General features: G+C 41.7%; 1 protein-coding gene across 4 annotated transcripts in view; it reads right to left on the minus strand.

The window, feature by feature from the left end:
- smarca2 (SWI/SNF related BAF chromatin remodeling complex subunit ATPase 2) overlaps positions 1–12,614 on the minus strand; it is a 59,793-nt gene extending 47,179 nt beyond the window's left edge. The window contains exons 1-8 of one of the 4 annotated variants that reach the window (XM_080766939.1): positions 12,471–12,614; positions 10,134–10,370; positions 8,788–8,917; positions 8,189–8,563; positions 7,750–7,851; positions 5,940–6,195; positions 3,467–3,593; positions 400–573 (exon numbers count right to left, since the gene is read on the minus strand). In XM_080766939.1, coding sequence (XP_080623065.1) covers positions 400–573; positions 3,467–3,593; positions 5,940–6,195; positions 7,750–7,851; positions 8,189–8,563; positions 8,788–8,917; positions 10,134–10,367 — 1,398 coding nt within the window. In that variant the 5' untranslated portion in view covers positions 10,368–10,370; positions 12,471–12,614. The remainder of the gene's footprint in view (positions 1–399; positions 574–3,466; positions 3,594–5,939; positions 6,196–7,749; positions 7,852–8,188; positions 8,564–8,787; positions 8,918–10,133; positions 10,371–12,470) is intronic. The other 3 variants (XM_080766938.1, XM_080766940.1, XM_080766941.1) reach the window with 3 other exon arrangements.
- Positions 12,615–18,052: the final 5,438 nt, after the last annotated feature.

The following is an 18,052-nucleotide window of genomic DNA, read 5'->3' on the forward strand; positions in this document are numbered from 1 at the left end:
TTGGTTGGGTTTTTTGTACCTTTTTCTGTGTTTTTGTTATGTCTTTGTCTCCTTCCCCAAAAGGAACAGGGTCAGGGCAAAATACAAATTTAGTTTTTGTCTGTTTTGTTTTATTACTCCCCATGTCCCCTTTCCCCAAAAGGACCACAACGGAAACAAGCCTAACGGCTTTCTTGTGTCTGTATGCTTTTAAATTAATTTTCAATAAAGTTTTCAATCAATCAATCAATCAGATTCCCCCACCTGAGACATGTGGTAATTGTAATGGATCCGACTCGTACCTCAGAATCAACTTCATTGGGGGACATTTGAATATTTTCGTGTTTTCGGTACCAGGCATACCAGTGCTACCATCTAGTGTACGTATGTATGTGTGCAGGTGGCTGGTGAATATTTCACCTGGTGTTTCTGCCTGCGTTTCCTCTCCTGCTCAATCTTCTGCTGTTTCTCCAGCTTCTCTGTCATGCGTGCCTCCCTGAGCGTCTGCCTCTTGCTGCGCTTGTAGGCCTTGGAGTTGAGGGCCGTTTCCAGGGTGGTGTCTCGCCTCATGCATGCCACCACATCCTGCCTCAACTGGGAAGAGAAACAAGTAAAAGAGTTCATTAGAAAATAGTCAATCTACAAATTGTGTTGCAGTTGAAACATTTCAATGTCCTATAATTTGGCCAATAATGACGTGCCAGGTTTAAAGTGGTTAACTAAAACTATATTTTTTTTTTAAAGTAAAATTAAAATGAGAAATAAACAAATCTAGAATCTAAATTATTTTCCATTTTATGTTGCTCTGAATTACGGTAGGACTTAACAGTGTATTTCCGACTTCTCACGACCACCTTCCCCTAAGCCAACCAGGAGCACCTGGAGTTAGGAATGAACAAAGATGGTTTATAACCCAGACAATTGCTTGTAGAATACAGTAATTTTGGTGAAGGTAGGTAGGGTGAATTATCTGTACTTAAACTAACCTCACAGTGTATTTCCTAGAGCCCGAACGATACAGTGCATCAGTTTGGGTTTCACGGTATCAGTGTAAATGGCAGCTAGCAGGAAACATACCCATTCCTTACTTGTAGTAAGACAACTAATGACACTTTGAATGACAAGCTTATCATGTACTTGGAAATTGGAATTGCCTTATTCTTTGTGCAGAATCAATTACATTAGTGCCAAACCTCATATTAACAACAAACTGTTTCAGTACAACATTCGTAAACCTAGAGCATGGGCTATTGATTGGTTTTATAACCCTATTATCAACACCAAGCATTCAATATAGAGCAGTGTGTACAGTATGTTGGATGTGCTTGGACACAACTCATGTTTTGTGTAATTCAGATGTATTACATTCCATATATAATACTTCTACAGTGCAGTGTCTTCAATCATGTATTGTCCTGCCATCAGGCTGTGGCTAATAAACTGTGCCGGCTTCACATTATATATTTTTGGATTCTCATTTTAAGTCAAACCATTTATTTTTTACAACATCAATGGAGTGTCTTTCTGCTGCCTGCGTTAACAGCATTAGTGATTTCTTGCCATGCTTTTTTTATCTAATCCTGTCAAAAATTGTGCTTCGGTTGCTTCTTTAGGCCATGACTTATTTGCATACAAGCCTTAAATCTGCATGCCTTTTCTGGTGTTGACAGGGTGTCTGATTATTCAAATCAACATGAACAGTAATAATTGTTATTCAATATCTGTTACACCTGAGGCACACAAGTGACTCCATATGTTTAATAAATCCCATGATGCTTCTTTGTATGTAATTCTTTTAAGAACAAAAGTAACTAGAATCGTCAAATGTACTTAATTTGGAAGAACTTTCTCATCAAAGTCAAACTACCATTCTCTTTTAACTTCTAGCTATCTAAACAATTTAACTGGGACTCAACACAACTCCCAAAAAGCAGTTTAGGGCTGCAATAGTTAATACAACATTATCAATTTAATCAATATAAAATTGGAAGTGAATGAAGCTCAAGTTAAACCATTTTGAGCGGGAACCCCTTTTGGTGGTTACATACATTATGTTATAATTTAGCTATTGAAAAATAGCAGATCTACAAGCTCATAGCGTGCCACCGAGTGGCGCGCTATGAACTTGTAGGTCTGCTATTTTTGAAATATCATTAAAATATGCCTCAAATCTTTCAGAAAATTGTCATGATTTAGAAAACCTTTTATTTCGACGTCAGGCCTGTATGGCTTAAACCCTCTACTCTTAGTGAAACGCACCCGAGTTGCAACTGTATTCAGATTGCCACATTATAGGTGACAAACATTTTCTAAAATTCTCACAACACGTTGTAAGATTGTATGTAGATCAGCAAAGTTTAAAATAGGGCTTAAGTGGTTAATTAGATGATAAGATTTAATGAGTGTATCATTGTTTTCATGTCAATATATTTTTTTAAACACTGTTCTCAATAAATCGAAAAACAAAACATCAATAGAATAATTGCTAAGAAATAATCGAGTTGCAGCCCTGATATAGTTAGTACTTAGTTTTGTTCAATCTAAGACATATGGTGCAGAATCCACTCCAGGGAGGATATCAGGAAGACAAGCAGCTACATTGAGGATTTACTGTAGGGGGTGTAGGGGTATCCTCATAAAGGGTATTTGTGATCCTCCAGGGTAAATGTCCTCTCTGTAGTTGACCCATCCTATTAACCCATTTAGGCCTGACGTCTAAAATAAATAAATAAAGGTTTTCTAAATCATGACAGTTTTCTTGCCTATATTTCTGTATCAGTGGTGCTCAATATTTCATGTCAAGGACCCCAAAAACTATATGTAATTGGCCACCGAGCCCCATCTGAAAATATCCGATGAGAAAATGGTGTGAAACCTGAAAGACATACATGACTGCCGTCTTGGGCTAGTGATTATTGTCTTTGGGATTCTTCCATGGATTGCTTTTTTGATTAATTGAATAATCGAGAAGTGCGATTTTGTGTTTTTGTTTAAAAATGTGTGGAAATAGTGGATCTACAAGCTCACGCAATGACGCACTGTGTGGTGAAGTTGTAGATGGGATAATTTCACTTTTTTGGAAATTTTTCAGCTAGAATGATAGGCTCAAAATAGTAACTATTGATTATTTTTCATAATCGATTAGGCAGATTATCCGTTGCACCCTAACGCCCAACACACACAGGCTGCAAAAGGCACGCGTCAAAACAGCCGCCTCCATTATTCTCAATGGACCTATCCCACACCGCGTGCATCGCCCGGTGCTCCGATTCGCCAATGTTCTATTTCCACTTCCAGGCGTTGCCGCACGGTGAAAGTGTTTTTATTCTTTGTACAAAGTCGGCAGCCGCCTGGCAGAGCGCTGTGTCCTGTTGGTGCCGATACTGTGCTGCTACACGCTGCGCAGCCTGTGTGCGTCGGGCTTCATTGTAACAGAGGAAACTGGTGTGAAACATGATGAAAGGCGTGTGACTGCCGTGTGCTCTACCTGTCTCTGGAAGTTGAGCAGACGCAGAGCCTTGAGCTCCACCGTAGCTTTGGACCTCAGGTCATGGGGCAAAGAGCCAGGCAGGATTTCCAGCTCCTGGATTCGATGGGCGATCCGAGCCTGCAGTCTGAGGAGACAACACAGTGTACAGTAAGTGTAAAAGCTACAGGAATAGCTTATTGTGAATATAAAAAGTGATCAGGAAAAAAGGACTACCGTATTGCAGTCATATAATAGTACACAGTCAAATCCTCAGTGTACAAAAGTAAAAAAGATTCCCCACATAATCCGATGTTATGGTCTGGTCATAATTCACCAGGATATTGGATGGCTTGAGGCTAGGCTTAAAATAATTAATATAGATATTTTTGGAAATCTCTATGGGAATAATGTATGGGGTCGAATTTTGGTCAATGGAACCAGAAAACCACTGGAAACATCGCTATGCCCTATACCAGGGGTTCTCAATGTTTTTGGCTGGGGACCCCCGGAAATGCTTTGGCCATGTCTCGCGACCCTCCCCACCCCCAACACAAATTGACCACTACAATAACCTTAATAATAGAGAAAATACATCTTAAATATAAATACTGAAACCAGATAGGAAAGTTGTACTATGTGTATTATGTAAACTCTTAATTTCCATTTTCCAGCCATTCAGTTGCAAAAATAACAAAAATAAAACAAATAATCTGGGTACCCCCCAAAATAATTTGACGACACCCTGAGGGGTCGCGAGCCCCAGGTTGAGAACCCCTGCCCTATAAATGTTTGTTTTTTTGCAACGGAAAATTGAAAAAACTACTGACATAGAAACATAGCTTTTTCAGAAAACTGTCAGGATGTAGAAGACATTTTTAGAATCTGATCTCAGGACAGAATGGGTTATGGTTATTGTAGCGGTCAATTTGTATTGGTGGTACGAAGGGGGGCGGGGTGGGGCGGGGGTTCGCGAGACATGGCCAAAGCTTTTTCGGGGGTCCCCAGTCATAAATGTTGAGAACCCCTGCTCTAGACCAGCGATGGCCAGCACATCTGGCTCAGAAGAGAAGGCTGAGCAATGGTGTCCCCTAAGGGCCATCGAAGGGAAGCTGTTACCCTCGCCCTGGCAAGGAAAAACTAGAAACATAGTAGCTTGAGTGACAGTAGATTGAGCTGAGTGATGGCCAAAATATTGACTAAATATTTGACCAGTCCAACAAAGAGGCACTTAGAAATGTTGGTAGCACATTCTATCTATACTATACGACACTGATGCTGTCACTATGTACACAAATAATTACAGAAGAGACACATTTTCAGTGTTCACCGAAGCCCCATTTCTCATTTGATAATTGCTTCAAAATGACCCTGATAATTGGTTCACTGTTCCATTGTAAGGCTAATTAAATATACACAGAATATATTAATAACAAACCGTCACGCTTGAAAAGGCCTTGAACAACAGTTCACAATATTGTGCCTTTAGGCATTGTTTTTGTTTAATGATTTGATGCAGACTTGCTGTTTTTGCATAAATAATGCCAGGGTGGAAATGAAAAGTTGGGATGAGTTTCTTTATACAGAGCTTTATTAATATTCTTCTCTAGAATACCCATTACCTAGTCTCAAACCATTAGCTCACAAGCAAGCAAGACATGGGGTGTTTGGGGTTTTAGAAAGGTATTAGGTATAATTATTAGGTATTAGGTGTTCTTTAACCTAACCTGTTTTCCAATGGATCCAATGTAGTTATTTTAGTCACAAGCTCTTGTGAATACTGTACAATTCATTGGTTAAATATTTAGAAAACTAATAGACAGACTTAACCACTGAAACCATCTAGTCTTAGTGAAACGGACCCGAGTTGCATTTTTTTTTCAACAGTACGGCCTGGAGGCAATAGGGAAGGAGGAGGTTGGGGGATCACGACACTACAGCAGTGGTTCTGGGGACCCCCAGGGGTCTTTGGTGGGGTAGCAAAATAAGGAACAGTTTCAACATTTAAGCGTTATTTTATCTTGTGGCTATTTGAAAACATGATGCAACACGTTGTGAGCTTGTAGATGAGCACAGACTAAACACTTTCACATGACGGTGACATCACTGTCAGTTCCTTCGTCTATTATTTTGCAAACCAGCCTCAAACGCGTTAATACATCCATGTTAGTACTGTGACAGCACATCCACGCTGTCACTACAAGCTGACTGTTTGACACTTGAGACATTAGTCTGATGTCCAGTAGGCTACATGAATTATTGTCATTTCATGACAACATTCAATAGAATTATCAGAACATGTAACCTGAGTAATCTCTCTCTCGTCTGCAATAGTGTAGTGTCCAAACTCAGCAAACTTCTGAGCCTTAAAATAACTTCACGTCGAATTTGTAAGCGTGCGCTTTACAATCAACACAATGCCCAAAATTGGGATAAGCGTTCACAATCCCATACTCGTGAGTGAGGGTTGTGTGAGTGAGTGGCACATAGTTACCGGTACTCTCTCTCCTGCAGGATCCCTACCGGGTCCAGACCCTGGGGCTTCTGGACCGGAGTGACACGGTTCTGTTTCTGTTGGAGCTGGAGCATGGGAGACGACCCCTGCTGCCCGGGAGGCTGCGGGGTCACCGAGCTGCCTTGCATGGGCCCAAGTGGAGCGGCGGGAACCTGGGGTGGTGCCGGTGACGGGCGTCCACTTGTGGCTGGAGTCAGGTGCTTCTGAGGTGTGCTTGGAGCTTCACCGCCCTGCCCTGTGTGGTGAAATGTTTTCATATGTTTGTTAGTTGTAAATAATACAATACAACATTTGAAAGTAGTGCTGGGATGGTCGACAGGTCAAGTTCTGACTGTCTGTATTGACTGTCTCCAACTCCAACAGCTGTGTCCGACGGGGGTTAGTCATCACTTATTTATTTATCATAATGTAATTAACTCACAACCATGTTCACATGGTTATGGCGTTTTCAAGGTACCAAAGGTCACTTTAAAGAACAAAACAAGAGCTACCTGTATTATATTAATTAGATTTAGCATGTTGTCGCAATATGAACTACTGCAATTTTCAAATGACAGAGACTGCAACTAATTGCATAAAAAAGATAGGTGTCCAAAATTGACTTCAAAATAAGGTACTTAGTGTTTTGGGGAATATCCAGTTCATGACTGAAGACGTCACCCTTGTCATCAATGTCACACTTAACCCTCACGCCGGGACAAGGTATTTTCTGACGTACGTTGGGGGGGTAGACTACGCAATGCACGCACATACATTACGTTGCCTTTACATACAACTTATATACAACCACAATTTATCTGACGCTTGCTGCAGTCGAATTTCTTACTGTACAATCACCAGCCGTATTCAATTTACTCAGATGAACGTTGGATCGTTTTTCTAGTGATAAGCCCTGAACATGACTGTCATAAGTACGAGCGTCATGTGAACCATGGCTATAGTGATAAGGCTACAAATGTAGCAGAATATTATTGCATGGCTTTCATACAGCATTTTCGTACTGGGCAATCTCCCACTGTTTGTGCAGTCATAAAGCCATGGATAATCACGACGAGTTTGCAAAGCTGTGCTTGGAACGATAATGTCATGTAGTCCAGTTTCTCTGTGATAATGCCATGTAGTCCTGTTTCTCTGGGATCTATCCAGTGGCGTTTCTACAATAAGGCGAGGAAAGGCGTCCGTCCGCCTGTCCAAATCCATTTCTGCCTGCCCAAACACATCCATACACTGAGGACAAAAACAAGAACTGAGAACTATTATTGAGTAGAGTGCGACCCTCAATCACCCATTGGAATGCAAATCCTACAATTAACACATTTTGCCTGTCCAAAATGTAATTCCTGGAAACACCACTGGATCTATCCATGCTGTTCCGTATTTACATTTACAACTCAAGGCGCCGGCGGAAGTGGCATCCTCTTTCGGAAAGAGGGGGCTAGGAGCAGAGGAGGAAAAGTTTCTTGCTCTCTGCTGCCAAAGGTCGCCAGGGGTATTGTTCTCCGACTGCGTCCAGTACGTCGGCGACCGCGGCTGACGGTCCGTCGCCTTGGGGATCATTTCCCAACCGAAAGGAGCGACATAAGGCATGGACTGAACGCGAGAAATCTCTCTCCCCCTCTGCCTTGGCCGCTTTGTTGTGTCGGCTGTCATAAACAACTGTCATATAGATGACGTCACAGGCTGGTCAGGTTAACGCCGGCCTATTGCCATGGGAATACAGAGATCAACATGATTTGAATATTTTCTGTCCCATGGCCCCAGGTTCAAGCACCCCCTTCTTTATGCTCACCTTCAGGCCAAGATTTGGGTCCTGTGCTCTGACCATGTCCTTGCATGGTTGGGGTAGGGCAGGGGCTTGACTGTGGACCGCCCATAGGCGCCATTGTCATACCTGATGACACAATACAAGGGCTTTCATTATGTCTTCTTTCTTACTCCTATGCAAACTTTGTGTATTGTGTGGTACACAGCTAAACACAAGGCACGTCCCCTGTCCTAAATGGAATTGGAGGGCCATTAGCCATTAGGATGTGAATGGAAGGGTAACACTGCCTAAAGAAGCCTGCCCATACTTTACCACAGTATCATACAACTCAACAGTATCATACGACTCCACCTGTGATTAGGTTTTTTTTTCCTTTTTTTAAGAAAGCAGTCTCAAACAACTGCATGACCATAACATGTAATTGATTCTGGGTAATAAAAGTATAACAGTAACAAAATGTTACCTGGTGGTCTGTTGAAAGGACTAGCATTAGCATTAGCTGCCTGCTGCTGCTGCTGTTGCTGCTGCTGCATGGTGGGCAGGCTGCGTTTGCCCTGTACAGCCAACTGGAGATTTTCAGGCAGGGGCTGCCCACGGCCAAGAATCTTATAGGCCAAGATCTGCGCTCTGAGCTGTTGTAGCTGGACGGGGCTGAAGGCAGACGGGCCACGGCCCTGCTGCCCCATATTGGACATGGCTCCTTGGGGATCCATGGGCATCATGGGGCCTGACTGGCTGGGGGTCATCTGGGGTGGCGTTGGTCCACCCCCAGCTCCAGACATGGGGCTGGAGGCATGCTCATGGGCAGCCATTGGGGACGGGTGTGGGGACATATAACCTGCAGTGGGTGGGATTTTTGGATTTTAAGCATCAACACCACAAAAAAGTCAATAATTATTAAAATTATTATAGAAAGATATATTTTTTAAATCGTGTTTTTTTTTTAATGGACTTTAGATTTGTAATAATATAAGTCTATAAATAGTGAAATGTGTTAATGTACTATTTTAATTACACTTTCTTTGAATTGAATTGATTGAGATTGCTATGGTGTACTTGTACCTTGGCTGTGCTGATCCATGGGACTCTGTGGGGGGCCCATCCCACTGTGGAGAGTCCTCATCCCCACACCTTTCATGTGACCAAAGTGCATGGCCTCACCCATAGCCTTGTCATTCATCCCTTCCATCGGCTGAAAACAAACATGAGAAATCAAAAGATGGTCCAGCATGAAGCTGAACAAACGTTAAGACATGTTTTTCACCTTCCACCAGAACAAAATAAATGTTCAAACAATGACAATAAAAGCAATGCTTGTGCCTTATCAGGGCTCCAGGTGATGATGTGTAGAATTTCACACTGATCTTGGTAATGGCCCCTACAGACTGTAGGAGTTTTAAAGTTGTCGGCGAGTCATTATATCTATGTGGCTTTCACACTGATAACGATTGATAGCCGACTAGGCATCACACACTGCAAGAGTTCACCAAGATGCGATCCAGACCCGATACATATAGGCTAGGGCATAGGCTACATTATTTGTTTTTTATTCCAATTCATATTGACATCTCACACACGTGCAGGATGCCGTGATACAAGCGCGAGACCGACACAGGACGTCTCTCTCTCTCTGTGTGCACGCCACACACAAAGGAATAGCCAGGCTACACAGGACGAAATGTTTGTGATAGCGTATAGCCTATGTGCGCTATAGAGAGACAGGACGTTCAAAATCTTCATTAAATAACTCTGTCTCTCTCCGCATGTGCACGCCACCACACGCACGCACGCACACACACACACACACAGAGAGCGCACGAGGTCCAAAAAAGCCAGCCAGCCAGCTAGCTTTCCTGTGATTTCATTGGCTGTAATATGGCCTTCTCAGTGTGCAGTCGCAACCCAGTTCATACTGTATGAAGTCCAGTCGGTGAGAGAGCCAAATATCAAACCTACTAGATATTCAGAAACGGTCAGGAAGGCGTCGGCAAGCGCTTTTATCGGTGCTATATCTTCTCGCAGAGCCTTTCACACAACCTTGGTGATCAAAGCCTGATCTTGCATCAGATCGGGAGTTTTGTCGGCAAGCGCCAAAAATGATCCCCGACCGCATAATCGGAGCAAATATCGTGCAGTGTGTACGAGCCATAACTGTGGTGGTCATCCATTATGCTAATTGCATTCACCCTATTCATAATGTTAGCTACAGAACAAACTTGTAGATATGCCAATTTAGAAAATTTGTGAAAACATTTGAACAATTTTGCATACAATAATAGGGACCCCAGGTTGAAAGGGGTTTAAAAAAAATTGAAACATTGGCTGCATAATTGATTGATAACATCATCAATAAAGTAAAATAATGGTTGATATATATGGGCAGACCGATGTATCTGGGATTTGCATACCTTGTGCATTGGGTACATGCCGTCCTGAGAGTACTCGCTTTGTCCTTGGCCCTGCATGCCATGAGGTGCGTTGGGGGTGCCGGGCCCTGAGTTGGAGCCCATCATACTGTGCACGGAGCCTGGTGAGGGGTCAGGACCGGGACTGGGACCCAAGATGGGCCCCGGAGACAGACCTGGCCCAGGGGAAGGACCCGGATGGGACATACCACCTGATGAGTCTGTAGGGGTGGACATCTACTGGATTATTGGGAGGAAAAAAGGATGGGTTGTCACAATCCTATTCCTAACATGGTACTGTACATGTAGGGCTCAATCGGATTAAAATTAACCTATGTAAATCTGTGTGTTACATTTGTTAGTTTTTGTTGTGTTAGTACATTTCAAGCACAACTCAATACAAGACTTAACTGTGGACGACACCATAAAGCATTACACTTGTTTACAATAGGGTCCACCATGTTCAATTCATCATAACATTTAGAGACTACAAATATACACTTCTATATAGCCAAAAACAGGAACTTTTTGTCTGCAGGATTCCATGGCCACTTGTTTAACAAATAAACCCTGGCTGTCTTGAGCTTTTCTGCTAGGACGTGTTGACTTGTAGCAGGTTCATACAGTTATATAGTACCAACCAAAAAAAGTTGTTTTAGGCAATAGATTATTGAATATTTAGTTTTACATTATACTCATTATACTGGAATCCTGTCGTGCAATGAATCCTTTGACTTTGATAAAAGTCTTAATCTAAATAAACTTGGAGAATATGACATACATTCCATATATATGTATGTAATACATAATGGAATAGCAAGCGAGTGCTAAGCTAGCAATAGCAAATAATGTTTGTTGTGGGTTAAATCTCTCAACAGCTATCCGTTTCCGTTAGTAGCCTATTAGTAAACAACGGCGGGATGTTATTTATAATCTATTTATTAAAAACATGAACATTTTTATCACATTTTATCTCACCCAAGTATCAAATAACTCATAACAATAGCAATTCTGTATGTAACACAGCTGACTTGAGTGAGAGCGTTATCATTTTTTGGGGCCAGTTCTGATTGGATCTCATGGCTTTACCCAAAACTGGTGGTGGCCATGTCTGACAGCTAGCCTCACTGACTGTGGGGAAACGAAAGTTTACACACAAAGTCAGGGCACTACTAGCCCCGCAAGCAGAACCCGAATGTAGTAAAGTGTCTGACACTTTTAAGACTTTACTTGCATTGGGTCCTGCTTCAAGTGGGGCTGTCGCCAGTTACGCACAAACAAATACAATGTAAACAAGCCATGTTACGGACTTCTGCGCGCTTTGACCATGGTTATTCATGTATTGACTTACGAATGTGCGAACTATAAGTACCTTACATACCATACCGACACATCTCCTGTGTCGCGGAAGCCGTTAAGTATTTTTAATCCATGATTGATTAAAAATGTCGCTTCTTCCTACCTTGTTTATTGACACCTCATTGTACCGCCTATCTGGCTAGCTAGTGGTGCTACAGCTATGACGGAGCAGATCAAAGGCAGGGACGTTGCCCGCAAAGCCAACCGCACATCGGGAGGCGGAACAATAAACGGTAAATAAACAAGAAGAAATCAAAGCGACATTTTTAATCAAACATGGATTAAAAATACTTAACGGCTTCCGCGACACAGGAGATTTTATCAGAGGTATGTAAGGTACTTATAGTTCGCACATCCGTAATCAAACACAATACAAAGCGCGGTAATAGCGAGCAGATCGAAGAAAGGTTGAGTTTTTTATATCCGCGTTCCAACAATCGCATTGGAAAATCTTAGCTTGACCAGGGACCCTACGGGTCAGCCCGGTTCGGTTCGGATTGGGCTGACCCAGGGGGTTCCGAGAGGGGCTAGGGCACTACCTTGAGGTGGCAATTCAGACGTCAATTTGACACAGATTAAGATTTTAATGGCATGCAACAAAACGCGTGTCACTATGAATGAGACACTGTGGAAGACAGACACTGTCCGTATCGTTTCGGGTCCATAAAACGCTCTAGCGACCTCGGCTAACACAGCTAGCTGCTGCCGTTTAGCATAATCTATGCTGCGTCGCGAGACGGTATCGCGCTCCGAAAACAGCAGACCTACAAGCTCACTCCGCGTCACGTCCGCTACGAGTTGCGAGCTTGTAGGTCTGCTATTTGCAACGCGCGACACCGTCGTGTGACGAAGTATGGCATTTATTTAGCTTTTGGTGCAGCTAGCAGGGAACCGTCCGTCCACGTCAAAAGTTTGGACAGCAACGTTGCGTTGTCTAACAGCAGACGTTTATCAAAAGCGAAACACTGGAACCCCGTTTACCTTTCGGTAGGGCTGAAATCGCATGCAGCTCGTTAGGTATAATTAATGCGTTTTCTTCAGTTTATCCCTGCTGTCCTGTCCTCAAGTTCCCTCCCCCTGCGTGTTTTGCTGACATGTTGAAGTTACTTTTTTTCTCCGTCTCTGTTGTTGTCATGACTGATTTGTCAAGATCACAGGAAATTCCACCCAGCTGTCAAATGATTGGCTGAGCAACGCGTCAGTCATCCTTCTCCCTTTATTGGGCGTGGCTTAAGTGAAACATTCATATTTTACCCTATGATTTTACCTCATTATTATTGAGGGCCCTCCTCTAGCTCTGGTCCATAGCCTTCTACTGCTTCTACGATTCTGCCCTAAATGAAAGCCCTCCTCCAGGTTTAATGTTTGTTTTTAGTTAAACAAACGCCATTGACAATGAAGGGAAATTTACGTCATCTTGTCCCTATAAAACACAAACATAAAATGCCATTGACAATAAAGAGAATTTAATAGTTTGTTTTGTCCATTTTTGTTTTACATCACCATTCCATCACCTAATCATAGCAACATGAGTTAGACTTTAATATATTAGCGCCCCTCACTTGTCTTCACACAGGTATTTTTTTTTTAATAATTGATATTGAAAGACGATTTTATTTAATTAAAAACATAATTACATTGTAATGATCGAATCTTCATAATACCATGTTTTAGGATTACAAAATAAAATAATTTAGAACCATAGCTAAACAAAGAAATGTGATAATATTATTATTATAATAAGATTAGATAGATAGATAGATAGATAGATAGATAGATAGATAGATAGATAGATAGATAGATAGATAGATAGATAGATAGATAGATAGATAGATAGATAGATAGATAGATAAAAAACAGAATAGTAAGATAATTTGTAGAATCATAATAATAACTTCCATCCATCCTTATCCTTATCCTTATAAGTTATCCATAACTTATCACTATTTATGAGGTCATTAGCCTATAGGCATGTGGATTCACTGCAGATTGCGACTTTTAGGTATTTATGAACCATTGAACCTATATGCCTAATAAAACCACATTATCATTACGTTGCTTTTACATGTAGACCACTATAGGCCTACAGTCCTCAACATTTAACTTTAAACACAAGGTGGCGGCAATGTCTAAATATTATCTTGGACTCTGACGTGTGAGGGATTTATAGAACTGTCGCACCTGCTATGAAAGAATTAGCAGACATCTGAGCTCAAAACAAACATGTCACGTCCAAAGTGATTGAGTGTAAAGCTCAGTTTACATAGCACTAACATATAGTTAAGGCCGATGATAGCAATGTGGAGTGTGAGAGGCAATACATGCAAATTCTACACAAGTTTAGTTAAATTCATATTTGCATTGTTCTGATATCAAAACCTTTGTTTTGTTTTCATCATGCATGACAAAGCTGTTTTCACCGGCCATTTGCTCCAGCTGGTCTCAAATATTCATATAGCCCACAATATATCTGACAATAGCTAGCCTACACTTCATAGATTGTCTACACTTCACAGATTGTCTACATTTAGGACTACATTAGGGAACATCCGAACATCCATGTAAAACACTGAGGCAATTCAACTGCAAGAGATATAATGTACGTTGTATTATAATCAACTTAGAGGGCAAAATAATATGTGGGAATATCGGGAATATATAGGCTACATTAAGTGTAATCAATGTTGTAGCTTAATTATGTTACCTATAGATCATGGTGAACAAACGTGTGTGTGTCTGTCTGTCTGTCTGTCTGTCTGTCTGTCTGTCTGTCTGTCTGTCTGTCTGTCCATGTTACTAAATGTGCAAACATATATCATAAGCCTACCTGCCAAATAAAATAATTCTGATTCAGATGTTTGACACACCATTTGCTGTGAGGAACGACACTGATACTATGATGACCTTAGCACACGCAGAGTCATTTGAATACCTCACAGATAAACTTTGATCTTGACTTCCCCTCTTCAACAATTCTGTTCTTTCGAATACATCTTGAATAGGAGGTTCGCAAGGTTCCTGAATGTAAATATACCCAAATAATCAATCCTAATTAGCGAAGTGGTTAAAACCACCATCCCCTTCAAATTCACAAAGCCAGGAAAGGGCTCACCCACAGTCATTTGACAGTAAAAAGGCTGTGGCTGTGGCTTCCATTCACCTTGAAACCCTTTGCCAAAGGTCCGAGTGGAACAAATATTGGCATGACGTTTTAGTCAAACTCCATGGCTTTTTAAAAGAATGGGCCTCACCCCACAATGGTAAACCCATTTGAGGCCCTCTTGTAATAATAATTATAATAATATTGACCTACTTGCTCCCGCAGGGGGATATTTGGCTACAGCTCAACCCAGCTGAGTGCTGCCCACCAGGGGAACGGAGCACCTAAGACATAAGACACCTAACCCCTAGGTGTCTTGCTCAAGGACACTTCAATCAGTGGTATTTGACACATTGCTGGCCAGACCTGAACACAAACATTGTCCTGACACAAACATTGAATGCCATTGACAATGACAGTTTTGAGTGTTTGTGCAAAAATGAACATTGAATGGATTGACAAAGTTTTTAATGTTGTCTAAACACAAACATTGTGTAAACACAAACGATAGAGAGCGCCCCTCACTTCACACAGGTATGAATTTATTTTTGATATAGGCCCCTGTGGCAAACTTTGGAAACCAACCATTTAGCAATTTTGATACATACATGTATATAATAACTGATTTCACCTCTTAAATCACTATGAGAGCATTAGGCTATTTTCCTTGTCCAGAATTAGGAATTACATCAAATGTGATACACATGCCCCATAGATCAGAGAGTAGTAATGATACTCAAACACACTTGTATACCGGTATTTCTGCATCACTCAAACACACACGCACGCACACACACACACACACACACACACACACACACACACACACACACACACACACACACACACACACACACACACACACACACACACACACACACACACACACACACACACACACACACACACACACACACACACACACACACACACACACACACACACACACACACACACACACACACACACACACACACACACACACACACACACACACACACACACACACACACACACACACACACAGTATGTCCAGGTGTGTGCGCAACACACACACTCTGTCCACAAAGTATGTCCAGGTGCGTTAGAATTAGAATTAGTTTTACATGAGCCACATTTGGTGCTGAGCTGTTTACATTTCAACAGTGTGTGTTATCTGATAGTCCTATTTGAATAACCAATGCTTATACTGTGGATGTGGAACATTTATTACATATTTGTGAGTCAGATTATCAAGTGGTTATGTGTGCATAGCAGAAAGAAATAGGTGATACAACACGTTCATGCAAAAAGATTAATAGATTTATTATGTATCAAGTATTTTGTAGTATAGTTTGTGTTTTATCTGTTTATTATGTTTTGTCATCATAGGTTATTTATTTCACTGTGTAATTACTGTCAGATTGATATATTACTGACATTTATTGTAACTAAAACAGTAAAACAATCTATTGTTGTTGCCGTAACAGATCTCAAGAACAATAAAGGAAAAAATAAGTATGGAACCTCTTTGGGAACTTTGAAAAGCACTATGAAAGTGTGATATAAATTAAATGCATTATTATTATGAATTATTATTATTATATTTTATGAACAATGGGACATTGTTAGATTATCATTATTACTAGAACAACAGAAGTAGGCAGGTTAAACTGCATTCTTCACATTTAAAGAGGTGAGTTGAGAGATTGAAGTAAAAGCAGCCAGAACAGCATCTGTCCTCCTGCAGAGGCATACGGTACTTGATTGTTCCAATAAGGTAAGGTGGGAGCAGCAACCAACACAACACATAAAGCCGTATCACCACCAAGGTTGCAACAGTTGAAGCCATGGATAGAGAGAAAGTTGGACCAGAATCAGAAGATTGCAGAGCAGTTGGGGTTGTACAGGTGTGATTTTCATTCTCCTGGAAGGCTTTATATGTCCAGCGGCCAGCCTGCCTCTCCAGAACGTTTCTGAGTGATCACTTTCATCTCGATAGCAGAAGCCTTTTCCAGGTTAACAAAATGCCACCATCTGCAGGTACAGTGTTAGCCTTCCCCATCTCAATCCAATTCATGACTCAATAACACTATAGCCTGGAAACCAGACGAATCTGAGTGCAAAAAAAAAGCCCTCAGCTGTGATATTAGTCTGGCCATCCCAGTCTAACGAATAGCTCTTAATACCAACATAGGTACCCAGCACTGCTGGCTGTTGGTGTTAATAGCTAGTATAATATGCTGGTCTGGTGTTGCCTTTATTGTGTCGGGCCAGCACAATAAAGGCAACACCAGACAAGCATAAATTGTTTACACTAGCTTATTTCATCATACGAGAGAGAATGATTAAGCATTACAGGTCAGGAATATGGTGTTAAGAAGAGACACACACTGCTGGAATATCTTCCGTCTGCCTTGGCACAGACCCAGATTGTGTGGGACTGTGCAAGTGGAATACAGCATTCTCTTACAGGAAAGTCCATCTGTTGGTGTATTGTTCTATTTCTGGAAAGGTCTTTCCTCTATTTTGGCACTAGCCTGAATAGGGCAGGACAGATCAACATCCATTTTTTTTGGATTCAAACCACTGTCCACTTTATCCATTTATTACGGCATTAAAGTATTTCCTCAACATCCCTGGGCCCTCCGACCAATAGTCTTTTGTCATTTCTCTATTCATGTGCTTCTCATGACAGGAAAACTTGTGTAAGATTTACTGGCAGGTGCGATGTGCCCTCTATCACTCCACCCTAAATTTCTGCCCCGCCAGCGCTCAATTTGCGAGAGCCGCTTTTGACCACTCTCTGGGGACCGGCGTCTGATCAAGAGCAGCGGCTCTCAAATCCTTTTCCAAGATGGTGCCGGGGTCATGTAGGAGGCCGAGGGGAGAGGAAATGCTGTCGGAGACGACCTCTTTGTAGTTGCCTTTGTTGCAGGTGTTCTGCCAGTCTTTGTTAAAGCACTCTGTTCAATATTACAACCTGCCTGACATCTGGTGGCCTCAGCCAGGCCGAGGCAGTAGAATGATGATCACGGATAATCCCGCCATGTCTCCTGACAGAAGACACATAAGCACAGATGTAGAATATAAACACACTTTTGTATAAAAGGAATTGTTTATAGTCTTCTGAACCAGCAATTGACCTACAACTTTTTTACAGTACAGAAAACACTTGTGTCACACTGCTGCTGTATCATGAACAAAACAAAAGACAAAAAACTAACATGTGTACATACTCACTCAATCACTCACTTTCTGTCTTGCTCTCGCTCACACACACACACACCCACACACCCACACACACACACACACACACACACACACACACACACACACACACACACGTTAAAGTTTTGCACTGGCCACTGTTACTGAAACAATTGTTTCCATAATTGAGATGTGTCCCCATCAACGCCCAACAGTGGAGGTGGATAACACACAAGAGTAGGGGAAAGTTTGGCTCCACGTACCCAACTTTGTT

The sequence above is a fragment of the Protomyctophum bolini genome, assembly GCF_963924005.1.
Source record: "Protomyctophum bolini genome assembly, chromosome: 6".
NCBI lineage: Eukaryota > Metazoa > Chordata > Actinopteri > Myctophiformes > Myctophidae > Protomyctophum > Protomyctophum bolini.